Below are 14306 nucleotides of genomic sequence, written 5' to 3' on the forward strand. Positions count from 1 at the left end.
GTAGAGGGCTCACACTGTAGCCGTGGAAATCCTAAGAAGGGAGACTGTAGAAGACACACTGTGGTATTTTTGAGACTCCATAGCTCTAATCCAACCAACAATTACACAAGTGCTTAGCTTTAGGCACATTGAAATTTTTGATGAAAAATGGAAACAAGGTTTTAAAACATGTTTTGGTTTCCTGACCATCTCCATTTTGTTTTTGGAATATTGAATATGTGCAATGAGCTGTTCATGAATGTGATGGAGATCAACATTTATTTGCAGTATGTATTCAGTGGATACTTTTAATAGTAAATAAAGCCCTGATCATGGAAACACTTATGCACACTTTAGGTTAACTTTCAGCATGTGCATAAGAGTTTGCAGGATCATAGTTTATGTATGTCTAATAAATTATTCTCTTTGAATTATTTAGTCTGCTCATAACTAAAAAAGCCTCAATGATGCTGTTTTAATTTTGTGTTTAGCTAAAAGAAATGTAAAAAACTTTGGTGATCACTTTGGATGTTTTACTTTTTTTGTTCCTCTTGTGTTTTGTCTCTAGTTTGTAACAATCAGGCTGTTTGGAAGCAATGAAGGCCGCATTTTGTGGTAATGACAACGCTTCTGCCTATGACATCAGTGCTGGCGTCCTAAAAAATGTCTGCTTCGTGGATGCCCTCAACCTGGTTCCCCATGTCTTCCTGTTATTTATCACCTTTCCAATTTTGTTTATTGGTGAGTAATCCAGCCATAGGCCCCCAATCCTGAAAACAATCATGCATATGCTTCAAGTCAAACACGCATACATGTTTGCAGAACTGGGGCCTTATTGTGATATAGGACTGGTGCAATACATTCAGTTTAGATATTTTGCATTACTTTAGGCATCATGAGGAAGAGATGGGATGGAGATCCAGTCAAGAGGGGGCATGTTGAAGAGAGGTTAATGCAAAGATGGGCCTGAACCAGAAGAGTTAATGTCAACCGTCTTTCATTTATTGGAATTTTGGGTACACGTTCTGAACTTTACAACATGGGCCCACCTTTACAAGATGGAATCTAACCAGAAAATCAGATCCAAATTCTCTCAAACTTTGGAGAAGTTTGTCTCCAGGTTTGAACTTGGCAGCTTGGGTCTGTCTCTATTTTTAGATTATAAGAGTTAGGACATGAGATCTGTCCTTGAACTTTGATGGAGTTTGGAGCTATTCCAAAATCTACATCTTAGGTCTGTCTGTATGATAATTATGTGAAGCACTGCAGAAAGGATAATTCATTCTCATGCCAGTGTTTGTAAATACGAATAAGAGATGATAAATCCATCCCTAGAACTATTTTGATAATGCAATGGCCCTAATTTATATGCTCTTCTTGTACACACAGTCATTAATAGCTTGATGAGCTTTATCCTGTTAGATTTTATATCTGTGTCTTTATACCACTGATCATCCTTAATGAGGCAAGTGAGATTGAAAAAAATTCTGAAATGGTACCGAAAGTAAAGAAAACATGGTCCGCCTTGAAAAGCTTCATGAGACTAAGCTTAGAAGCACTCAAGTGGGAGGAGTTTGAGGCAAGATTTTTAAAGGAGAGGATTTATTCTATATGTTGATTGCTAGTATTTGTTAATTCAGTATGTATGGATTAGGTGGTGACTTATACGCTAGCTGGTTTATAGGTGAATATATATAAGGTACTGTATCTGACATTGCAATGGATCAAATATTGAGAAGTGTTGAGCACTCTACACTCCCGGTGACTTCAGGAGAATTGTGCATGCTCAGTACCTTTCAGGCTTTGGCCCATTGTTTAGGGACATTTAAATTTATTATTTATGTTCATTTGAGTCACAGGATTCTAGGTACTATGGAACCATTCCATCCTACTTTTTCTGAAAGCCAAGCATGGCTTTTAAAGCAAATCACTCAGCTCTGGAAAGAGGGTATGAAGTACTTTCTCCCCTAGTTACACTTTTTAAAAATTTCTTATTCTCTTTCAGTGAAATGTTCCTAATTAGAAATTTCTAATGCCCTCCAGGAAATCTTTACTTCTCCTGTAAAATATTTCAAGAATGATCTGACTTCTCAGTTATCTCTCTGGTGGTTCATCAGGGGGACCTGACATCAAATATAGATTGATGAAGGTAAATGGGAAGGGATTTGGGATTAATTAGGTGGCTAATCTGGCTGTATTTTACATTGTTTTCATACTCAAAGTTCCCAGTGGCTGCGATGGGTATTTTGGGTGTGCAAGGAGGCCATGACTCGGTCTTGGGGAAGAGAGGAGATCTGTCATGTGCCTTCCATTCCTACTCTTCCATCTTCCTCTTAATAAAGAAATTATACTCTAGTGCCACTGCTCCTTTGTTTTAAAAGGTGGTGCCATGGATAAGTTTTGGTTCAGATTTAGGGCTTGTCTACACTTACCATGGATCGACACTATGGTGATCAATCCACCGGGTGGGGTGTGGGGGGGGTCAATTTAGTGGGTCTAGTGAAGACCCGCTAAATCGACTGCAAATCGCTCTCCCATCAACTCCGGTACACCAGAACGAGAAGCATAAGTTAAGTCGACGGGAGAGTTTCTCCCATCGACCCAGCGCAATGTAGATACGAGTTGCGTAACTTAAGTTGATTTAACCCCATAGTGTAGACCTGCCCTTAGTTCCACAGTTTCAAGTTAGTTCTTATTTAATCAGAACCTGTTTGCTCATCTTTTGTTCTAACACACACAACTCCATGTTCCTCACCACTACAAAAACAATGCAGAACTCCCTATACCTTCCGCAGACGTTGCTCAACTTTTTTATATGTAATGGACTTTGCAATGACACAGGCTTCCAGAGACCCTGAGTAACTAAAGGGAGTACAACAGTTCTTTTCATCCCATTCATTCCTTCTCAGGCCTGAGAGGATGACTGAAGGTCATTCATCTTTTTAAATCTCTCTTTCTAAAAGCAGTTTCATTTAAAAGGGCCTTGCACAAAGTTATCAAAAGTGGATATTGGTGTGAAACAGACAGCACTGTTTAACAATAATAATTCTCCACACTTCTATAGCATCTTCCATCTGAGGATCTAAAAGCACTTTACACACATAAATAAGGTAAGCCTAAGAATGCCTCTGTCGGGTAGATGAGTATCTCTAATTTACAGATGAAGGAAGTGAGGGACAAAGACTAGACTTTCCAGGTTTGATCCCTCCATTTGCAGAGAGGAGTGTATTTGCAATGGCAATAAGGTGACCAGACAGCAAGTGTGAAAAATTGGGATGGGGGTGGGAGGTAATAGGAGCCTATATAAGAAAAAGACCCCAAAATCGGGACTGTCCCTATAAAATCGGGACATCTGGTCACCCTAAATGGTAATAAAGCAGATGTGCAATGTCAGATGAACCACCTGCAGCAATTATTTCTGACCACCATGCCCTACTCAGGTGTATACTGTGTGCAGATTACATTCACTGTCACTTCATTGAGGTGGGCATGTGGATAGCCTCACATTCAGACAGAGTGGCCTTCAGGATGGCCCAGCTTTCTCCTAGTCCTATTCCCCTGGTCTTTGGACACTTCTGCTGGGGGATGAGACTGATCTGGAGCTGCTGAGAGCTCATGGGGGATATGATAATCCTCAGCAGGCCTGGGATGAGGATAATAAGCGTTGTCTGACTAAGGTAATTATATCCTTCCCAGGTCTTGAGGGGGAGGAGAGGGAGATAACAATTTTATAGCATTTGGAGAATTTACTGAGTGTCTTCTTATTGTCCCTTTGCTCTTGCCTTTCCCGCCATTCCCATTCTTTGATTAGTAGGAACAAGATGATATGGTCATTCAGGACTTGTCAGTCTATTCATTGAATGAAAAAGATTTGGGGGTCATGGTGGATAATCAGCTGAACATGAACTGTGGCCAAAAAGGCTAATGTGATCCTGGGACGCATAAATAGGTGAATCTTGAGTAATAGAGAGGTTATTTTACTTCTGAATTTAGCACTGGTGCCCCTGGTACTGGAATACTGTGTCCAGTTCTGGTGCCCACAGTTCATGGAGGATGTTGATAAATTGGAGAGGGTTAAGAGAAGAGCCACAAGAATGATTAAAGGATTAGAAAACTTGCCTTATTGGGATAGACACAAGGAGCTCAATCTGTTAATCTTAACAAAGAGAAGGTTAAGGGGTGACCTGATTACAGTCTATAAGTACCTACATGGGGATCAAATATTTGATAATGGGCTCTTCAGTCCAACAGTCAAAGATATAACACAATCCAGTGGCTGGAAGTTGCAGCTACACAAATTCAGACTGGAAATAAAGCATGAATTTTTGACTGTGAGGGTAATTAACCATTGCAACAATTTACCAAAGGTCGTGGTAGATTTTCCTCACTGACAATTTTTAAATCAAGAGTGGATGTTTTTCTACAAGATCTGCTCTAGGAATTATTTTGGGGAAGTTCTATGGTCTGTGTTAAACAAAAAGTAAGACTAGATGATCACAGTGGTTCTTCTGGCCTTAGAATCTTAGGGTACATCTACACTACAGGGGGGAGTCGATTTAAGATACGCAAATTCAGCTACGTGAATAGCGTAGCTGAATTCGACGTATCACAGCCGACTTACCCCGTTGTGAGGACGGCGGCAAAATCGACTTCTGCGGCTTTTTGTCGGCGGCGCTTACTACTACCTCCCCTGGTGGAATTAGAGCGCCGATTCGGGGATCGATTGTCGCGTCCCGACGGGACGCGATAAATCGATCCCTGAGAGGTCGATTTCTACCCGCCGATTCAGGCGGGTAGTATAAACCAGACCTATGAATCCATCTCAGTCTTCGTGACATTCTGGTGTGCAATCCAGAGCAGTGTGGGATTGTGTCACGTCTGCTGTGCAACGTGGGGTGCCTCACAGTGCTTTGCTGCTGTAGCTCCTAACCTGGGCTCCTCACAAGCAGCATGCAGGTCACAGCCTAAGTGTCTGTGTATAGCCACAGCCCTGGTCCAGCAACTCTGATCCCAACAGCCAATCAGCAACACACCAGCCACAGTCTGGATTCTAGCAGCCTAGGTTACTACTTGCAGAGTGACCCCAACATACTCCCAATCCTGGATTTCCCCCAAAAAACATGTGTTCTGCACTGTCCAGCCCTCTTCTGGACAGTCCAGATATATATTAGGTCCATTGCCCCTGTAAGGGGATCAATATATAACAGTTTGCTGCCATGAAAGGAGTTACCCACACAGTTCACTGCATTAATTTTAATTAAAGAATAAAATTTGTTTATTTGATGACAGAGATAGATTTTAAGTGCGTACAAATATAAGGCATTAAAATCAGAAATGGTTACAAGAGAAATAAAGATAAAACCCTTTCTAAACTTAACAAACTAGGTTCAAGATGAAACTCTTATCACATGCTCCCAAAGTCCATAGGCTGTTTCTTCTGTCTTCTTAGGTGGAAAAGAGAGAGATGGATAGGCAAAGATAACTGGGTGTTTTTGCCCCTCACTTTTATAGTTCAGTCACCCTTTGACATTGCATTTTCCCCCGGTTTACCCCTAGATAAAGTTCACACCTGCTGTGGATGAGGGGAAAGCAGTGGATGTGTTATTCCTTGACTTTAGCAAAGCTTTTGATACGGTCTCCCACAGTATTCTTGCTGCCAAGTTAAAGAAGTATGGGCTGGATGAATGGACTGTAAGGTGGATAGAAAGCTGGCTAGATCGTCGGGCTCAACGGGTAGCGATCAATGGCTCCATGTCTAGTTGGCAGCCAGTTTCAAGCGGAGTGCCCCAAGGGTTGGTCCTGGGGCTGGTTTTGTTTAATATCTTTATTAATGATCTGGAGGATGGAGTGGACTGCACTCTCAGCAAGTTTGCCGATGACACTAAACTAGGAGGCGTGGTAGATACACTAGAGGGTAGGGATCGGATACAGAGGGACCTAGACAAATTAGAGGATTGGGCCAAAAGAAACCTGATGAGGTTCAACAAGGACAAGTGCAGAGTCCTGCACTTAGGACGGAAGAATCCCATGCACAGCTACAAACTAGGGACTGAATGGCTAGGTAGCTGTTCTGCAGAAAAGGACCTAGGGGTCACAGTGGACGAGAAGCTGGATATGAGTCAACAGTGTGCTCTTGTTGCCAAGAAGGCTAACGGCATTTTGGGCTGTATAAGTAGGGGCATTGCCAGCAGATCGAGGGACGTGATCGTTCCCCTTTATTCGACATTGGTGAGGCCTCATCTGGAGTACTGTGTCCAGTTTTGGGCCCCACACTACAAGAAGGATGTGGAAAAATTGGAAAGAGTCCAGCGGAGGGCAACAAAAATGATTAGGGGTCTGGAGTGCATGACTTATGAGGAGAGGCTGAGGGAACTGGGATTGTTTAGTCTCCAGAAGAGAAGAATGAGGGGGGATTTGATAGCAGCCTACAACTACCTGAAGGGGGGTTCCAAAGAGGATGGAACTGGGCTGTTCTCAATGGTGGCAGATGACAGAACAAGGAGCAATGGTCTCAAGTTGCAGTGGGTGAGGTCTAGGTTGGATATTAGGAAACACTATTTCACTAGGAGGGTGGTGAAGTACTGGAATGCGTTACCTAGGGAGGTGGTGGAGTCTCCTTCCTTGGAGGTTTTTAAGGCCCAGCTTGACAAAGCCCTGGCTGGGATGATTTAGTTGGGAATTGGTCCTGCTTTGAGCAGGGGGTTGGACTAGATGACCTCCTGAGGTCCCTTCCAACCCTGATATTCTATGATTCTATGATTCTATGGAGACAAAAAGTGTGATGGTGAAAGAGGTTCCATGCTGTTGTTTGCTAAGATGCAGCTCTGTTTGTTCCTGCCCCTTTCCTTGCCAAAGAATGGCCACTTTATAGGTGATTACACATCAATTTTGATGGCACCTGGCTAGGGGCATCAGCTAGTCCTTTGTCTTTAAGAAACAGATTTACCTAGTCCCGAGACTTATCTGGTAAACACATTTCAGTCGTAATTTCAGCTTCTGTTTATAACTTTAAATGTAATGTTGCTATGCACATTTCACCACGATATGGTTGACCAGCAAGTTATTAGTTTTCAAATGATACCTCACAAGGTATATTCTGTACAAAGATTATTAAAATGGTGTGTAGGATGTGAATGCAGGGGTGCATTCCATCACAGCCTCCCACTGCACTTCGGTGTACTGCCCACTCTGTTCCCCAAGGCATGGGGACTAGGAGCCAGAACTCCTGAGTTCTACCACTGACTTACTGTGTGATCTTGTTTTCTTCTTTTAATTTTATTTTGCAGGCTGGGGTAGCCAAAGTTCGAAAGTCCAGATCCATCACAACACATGGCTGCATTTCCCTGGACACAATCTGCGGTGGATTCTGACATTCACCCTCCTGTTCGTACATGTCTGTGAAATAGCAGAGGGCATAGTTTCAGATGCGTAAGTGACTGTGTCTGCTTCAGAGTCTAGCTAGTTGCATTAATAGTGTGGCAAGTCTGTTAATGAGGTGTAAAGAATTTTCCTAAAGAGAAGGGGCTCTGCTTAACAAGCTTCCCAATTTTTAAAGGGATAAAGGTGAAGCAGTTTTATTTAGAACTTTATTGTCCCCCTTTGAGCTACATGAAAATGCTGACAACAGCTGAATGTATTGCACATGGATACAGAATATTCTGTCCCTTAGGGCAGGTCTACACTAACCCCCCAATTCGAACTAAGGTATGCAACTTCAGCTACGTGAATAACGTAGCTGAAGTTCGAAGTACCTTAGTTCGAACTTACCTCCGTCCAGACGCGGCAGGCAGGCTCCCCCGTCGACTTCGCGTACTCCTCTCGCCGAGCTGGAGTACCGCAGTCGACGGCGAGCACTTCCTGGTTCGACTTATCGCATCCAGACAAGACGCGATAAGTCGAACCCAGAAGTTCGATTTGCTTGCCGCCGAACTACCGGGTAAGTGTAGACCTACCCTAAGGAAGTCATCACTGTGCTCTCAACTAGAGTAGTAGAGCATTTCGAAGGGATGTAGCAATGCTCTTTCTTCTCTTTTAGGCATCGCCAATGATTGTGTCCCCTGCCCTTTTACATTCCACTTTTTAGATTTATCCGAGATCATATATTCTAGAACCTTTGTACCTCTCTGACTAAGTGACTCACCAACCGATGCACCGCTTTGTGGCTAGGTGCAGCATGGCACTGTTTATTCTCTTTGTAGTCCAGCCAACTGGCCATCCAATCCACTGGTGGTCCTCTTCGCCTTGTGACTTGGCCATCTGGCCAGGTCACTTTAGTCTCACCCTTTCCAGGGTAAACGAGGGTTTTAAACCAATAGTCCCAAAACCTCGCATCAGGTCAAGGCACAATAGTTCTTCCAATCCTTTGTGTCTGGGGTCTTCACACTAGTTTCCCTAATAAGGCTGTAGGGGAACTAAATCCCTTCCCCTGCCATGGGTTCCAGCCCAGGGACCCTTGTACCAAGCAGTTAAGATCTGTCTTGCCAGACCACTTTCTTCTTCCCTGTGCTACTTCCCACATTAGCCTGCCTTCTCCTTGGGAGGCTCACTTCCCAGCAGGGGTCTGCTTTGGGTCAAGGCCCTAGTCCCAGTTCCCTCATGTAACGAAGGAAAGGACACTTAATTATCAGAAATAAAGACCAGCACCCGCCCTTCTGTCCTGCCAGAATCCTTCAGCCAGCCATCCTACTGTTCTGTGCTCACAGACACCTAAGTCAGCTGGTTCTCTGCTATGCTTCTCTCTGAAACCTGAGAATGAGTGATCGTTCCACCTCCACACCTTGGGGTCCTCTGAGCTGGGGGCTTCTCCCTTTTAAGGCTCCATCTCCAAGTCTGGCATGCTTCAAAGGTGCCATGAGGCGGAGCGACCTGAACCCACAGCTGCTCTTTAACTCTTTCTTGTCTAGCCAGAGGTTTTGTAGACCCCATCACACAAGCCATGCCGTTTTGACCCAGAAGAGATGATGATGATAATGATTGATTATTTATTGGAGCTGGTCAAAAACTAATACAAAACTGCATACCCTTTTTTCAAACTTTTCTACTTTTTTTTAAAAACACTCCATAACTGGTCCAGCCCCCCCAAAACTAAACAAACAAACAAACAATCAAACAAAAAATCAGAACAAAAATGATATCGTTCATCCAATCTTTTTAATTCAATTTTTTTCAACAAAAAGTTTCATTGAAAAATCGACATTCAAAAAATGTCACTGGCTGTTATGGAAGTTTGCATAACATCCACCCATAGTGTCTCCGTGCTGTGAATGAAGGACTTCAATCCATCATGAACACTCAATTCATATGTACTTATAAAAATATGAAAGTGAAAAAAGACACCAAATCCAGTTGCATTTATACTGTATTTCTGGTTTCTTTTCAGAAATATGAAATCTCGTCACCTGCATCTCTTCCTGCCAGCTATGATGGGATTTGTGGCTGCCACCACAGCTATTGTCTATTACCATAATATTGAGACATCTAACTTTCCAAAGTTACTGCTAGGTAAGTTGCTTATCTTATTTTTGCTGAAAAGCCAGGGAGAAATTTTCTGCTTACTTTTTTTCTCTCTGGGATACATTATTGCACACTTGATAGGGCAAGCTCCAGGCACCATCTAAAGAAGCAGGTGCTTGGGGCGGCCAATACAAAGGGGCGGCACTCCGTCCGCTATTGGGGCGGCCCGTCCGGGTCTTCGGCGGTAATTCGGCAGCGGCTCCCTCAGTCCCTTTCTTCCTCTTTGAGCTGCCACCGAAGTGCCGCCGAAGAGGAAGAGAGGGAGTGAAGGACCCGCCGCCGAATTCCCGCCGAAGAATGGAACGGCGCGATTCAGCTGCAGCCAAAGTGCCGCTCCTCGGCTCTGTTTTTTTTTCCCGCCGCTTGGGGCAGCAGAAAACCTGAAGCCGGCCCTGAGACTTGACTAGGTGGACTGGAGTATAATGGAAAATTGCCAACTCCAGTGATTTTATCATGAGTTTTACAATGTGGCTTTTTAACACTGCTCATGATTTCTGGGAAAAATTTGACCCTTATTCAGAATGGTTACTATCTCTCAGTACTTTCAATTGGTCTCAGGCTACAGACTGCCCACAGATAAGCTGACAACCATTTCCCTACATCCTTTGCAGTTGACAGTGAGGTTTCTTATAGTAAAGATGACTTCCATCTCCCATTGTTTCCAGCGGGACTGAAGTCAGGTTGCTCTCAAGGAATATGGCTGCCGACTATTTACCATGTTTGTCCCAGTCAGGAGACACTGAAAGAAACCTCACGGCTCTGAGTCTCAGAGCCTAGGTCAACTGAGGTGGGCTCATACTACAGGGCTAAAAATAGCAGTGTAGCTGTTCCCATTTGGGCTGGAGCTTAGGTTCTGGGACCCGGTGAGGTGGGTGAATTAAAGAGCCCAAGCTCCAGCCTGAGTGGGAATGTCAACACTGCTATTTTTAGTGCTGTAGTGTAAGTGCCACAAGCCCCAGTCTGTAGACTGGGCTCTGAAACTTGCAGCCACAGAGGTTTTTATTACAGTGTTGAAACAAAGGAATTGGGTAGGGGTTGCTGGAGATTGCATAAGGGGTGTGTACACCCAACACTACCTGTTGCTTAACAGTCTGAACTGGCTGACTATTCGCACAGACTGAGAGGCAGGTTATAGTTTTAACTTTACAGACCACATTTTCAAAAAATGCCCTCTAAAAGCACATCTGGAATTTTGTCCTCTGATGGTTTCCATACCCAAAGGGTCACTTTGTATTCGTCAGGCAAGGTATTTTTTATTTTCCTCAAAGAAAATAACAAATAAAGGTCCCAGACCTGAAATTAGATCTATTCGGCTGGACCTTTGCGCCCGTGTGAAGCCCCATGGACTTCAGGTTGGCTGTGCCTGGGTGCAGAGATCTGCCCAAGCAGATCCAATTGCAAGATCAAGGCCAAAAAAAAAAAAAAAAAATATCTCAGTGAAACAGTGCAGGGCAAGTCTCTCACTCTCCAAGACCTTCCATCTTGAAAAGCCTCACAACTCTGGCCCCCAAGTAGGAAGGCTAACAACCCCTGGGACTACTGGATTGGGCCCTGTGACATGGCAACTACAGCTGCATAGAAGCAACACTCAGAGTAATCCTAATTTGAGCAGCTGGATACTGATGTGATACTCGTGTGATACTGGTGTAGTTAAAAAGTACTTTCTTAAAATGATGTGGGTTGGTTTGTTTGTTTCACAGCTCTCTTTCTTTACTGGATAATGGCCTTTGTCACAAAAACCATCAAGCTGGTCAGATACTGTGAGGATGGTGTGCCGTTCTCTCAGCTGCGCTTCTGCATCACTGGAATTATGGTCATTCTCTATGGGCTGCTGATGGCTGTGGAGATCAATGTCATTCGAGTTAGGGTATGTGTCACTTTACTAGGCTTTGACAGGGACAGACATCAGTGGTATTTGGAGTAAACATAGAAATAGAAGTGACTCCTTCTCACATGCCCGGATTGCCAAATTTAGCCTCCACTCCAGCTGAGCACATGCTTAACTTTAAGTATATTAGTAGTTCCACTGGAGTCAATGGGGCCACTCACATGATTAAAATTAAACATGTTTGCTGGATCAGGGCCTTAGTGTCAGGAAGGAATTGCCCTCTCACCCATTGTCATTGGGTAACATCTTGTGTTTTCTTCTCCTTCCTCTGCTTCATTGGTTAGGATTTAGGGGGCCAATTGTATTGGGAAGCCCATGAGCACCTTGTTCTTTTCCCCATTTATTGTTTTTACTCTTCTTTGTTTCTTCACGTGTCCTTAGCTCATTGGGAAGGTAAGCTTGCCAAAGAGATTGCACTACAGAACTTGTATGAGGTGAATTGAAAAATACTATTTCTTTTGTTTATCATTTTTACAGTGCAAATATTTGTAATAAAAAATAATATACACTTTGATTTCAATTACAACACAGAATACAATATATATGAAAATGTAGAAAAACATCCAAAATATTTAATAAATATAAATTGGTATTCTATTGTTTAACAGTGCAATTAAAACTGCGATTAATTGCGATTCATTTTTTTGAGTTAATCGCGTGAGTTAACTGCGATTAATCAACAGCCCTAGAATTTACACAATATATTATTATGTTAACTAAAAACTGCTGTGAAAGAATATAATTGCTGAACATATTATGTTTTTTCCTCTGCAGAGGTATGTATTTTTTATGAACCCTCAGAAAGTAAAGCCACCTGAAGACCTGCAGGATCTGGGTGTGAGATTTCTTCAGCCATTTGTCAATTTGCTCTCAAAGGCAACTTACTGGTGGATGAATACACTTATTATATCGGCTCACAAGAAACCGATTGACCTGAAGGCAATTGGGAAGCTGCCAATAGCAATGCGAGCACTTACAAACTATGTTTGTCTGAAAGAAGCATATGAAGAGCAAAAGGTAAGCAACGATAGCCACGTCACCATACAGCCTTTATATTGTTAAAGTGGTATCTTCATTTCCACTAGGAAACCCTATTTTTAGGAATTTATGACAAAAGAATTTGGTCCAAGGTGAAACTTGGCTTATAATCTTTCAGTCCAAAAGTACTGTTTTCTTTTAAAGCGAATTCTCGGCTTGGGATAGTTGCCAGATTAAAAGCTTTGGGAACTGAAGCCCTAATGCACAAATCACTCGCTAGTTTTCATTTTAGAAGTCAAAGCTTTCTTTAAGTCTTAAGGGCTCATGACAGTGTTTTAAATGAACAGATATCCTCTCCAGTTTCAACTGGAAACACTCTTCTTCACATCTTCTGCACTTCTGTAGAGTATTACTGTGCACTGTGAAAAAGCTACTGTCCCTTTCATAGCATCATAGTAATTTTGGACTGGAAGGGGCCTCGACAGGTCATCTAGTCCAGTCCCCTGCACTGAGGCAGGACTATGTATTAACCTTTCTGTAGATATGGGCATAATTGAGTGGATTCTTTACCTACTAAAGTATATGTATGTTATATACATTGATTTCAGAAACTTTGGGCTAAATTCTGGCTTTTCCATTCAGAGATGCACTGAGAGGAAAGGACAGGAGATGTTTTGGACAGAAACTCTTTGCCCCAGGGTGGCCTGAGAGCAGCACTCCCAAAGCAGCACTCCCAAAGTAGCCTCTAACTTTGCTCAGTCCAAGTTGCACATGCACCCTTCTGCTTGCTCCAATACCTAGTCATTTCTGCCCACAGATGAGCGTTTCCATGTGCAGATACGGTGATTGTGAGTCTCACCAGTTTGTACACACAGGTGCACACATGTGCATATACAAAGGGTAGAACACACATATTTAGAGCCACTTTGGAAAATTTGGCCCATAGAAATCATGTGTTAATCAGTGTTAATCACTTCCCTAAACTCACAGTGTAAATTGGTTTGCATGCAATGCAGCAGTTTAGAATGGAAATGCATGAACAAGTTGGATAGCAGCAGAAGAGCTGTGCTGTCCCCTGTAGTAGAAATTGCCTTAAGAAAATATGGATATTTTCCCCATGAGTTCTTATTTAGTACAACAGCTCGCGTTTAATATATTTGAGACTGCTTTTCTTTAGTAATCTGCATACTGTATCTGATTTATAATGAGCCAGAGAGCCAAATTCTCTGCTTGTGTAAATGGATAAAACTGCACTGCGTCAATGAATGCTGCCCATTTGTATCAGCTGAGAAAGTTGTCCTTTAGTGCCAGACTTTATAATGGGCATAATTGTGCACATACATTTGTCTGTCTAGAAAAGTTGTGGCTTCAGTGTGCCCTGTTATGTCTGGCTGTGACCCAGCAGCAGCAGTACCTCAGTTTGCCTCTTGTGTTCTTCGGCCAAATCCGGCCTTACGAGTGGCCTGACCATCTGGGCAAATCACCTTCAAGAGTGTGACCTCTTCTGGGGCCCATATCCTAGAACTAGTGCCACAGAAATATAAAGACCACTAAATCTTCAGACCCAGTTGAGCTCAGCTGGCCACTGTCTCCCTCACAGATGAACCTGTGCTTTACTTAGATACTTTTGCAATTGTCCACAGGCTCCTGTGCCTCACTCCACCCCACTGACTCAGTCTGGCACAGTTGTCCACCTTCCTAGGGTTTCAGGTAGGCCTTTATTCCTCAGTGACTCCTGATCTTCCCTCAGTCTTCAGGCTCACCTGAGGAGCAGACTGGCTGCTTCTCTCCCCCTGCAGCCTTCTATCAGCAGGGCTGGACTAAGGCAGGGACTTTAGGGGCTGCAGCCCGGGCCACTGGCTCAAGGGGGGCCCCTCAAAAATAAATCACAGGCAGCGATCTCCGGGGTGCTCAGGCTGCCTGCCCTGACCCCACGTCACTCCCAAAA

At 43.3% G+C, this 14306-nt stretch overlaps 1 protein-coding gene across 1 annotated transcript in view; it reads left to right on the forward strand.

The window, feature by feature from the left end:
- Window positions 1–555: 555 nt before the first annotated feature.
- ABCC9 (ATP binding cassette subfamily C member 9) overlaps window positions 556–14306 on the forward strand; it is a 112441-nt gene continuing 98690 nt past the window's right edge. The window contains exons 1-5 of the mRNA XM_029911674.1: window positions 556–720; window positions 7266–7407; window positions 9359–9480; window positions 11193–11359; window positions 12155–12397. Of these exons, the coding sequence (XP_029767534.1) occupies window positions 576–720; window positions 7266–7407; window positions 9359–9480; window positions 11193–11359; window positions 12155–12397 (819 nt within the window). The 5' untranslated portion in view covers window positions 556–575. The remainder of the gene's footprint in view (window positions 721–7265; window positions 7408–9358; window positions 9481–11192; window positions 11360–12154; window positions 12398–14306) is intronic.

Source organism: Terrapene carolina, unplaced genomic scaffold (genome assembly GCF_002925995.2).
Source record: "Terrapene carolina triunguis isolate 2854851 unplaced genomic scaffold, T_m_triunguis-2.0 Scaffold112, whole genome shotgun sequence".
NCBI classification, from domain to species: domain Eukaryota; kingdom Metazoa; phylum Chordata; order Testudines; family Emydidae; genus Terrapene; species Terrapene triunguis.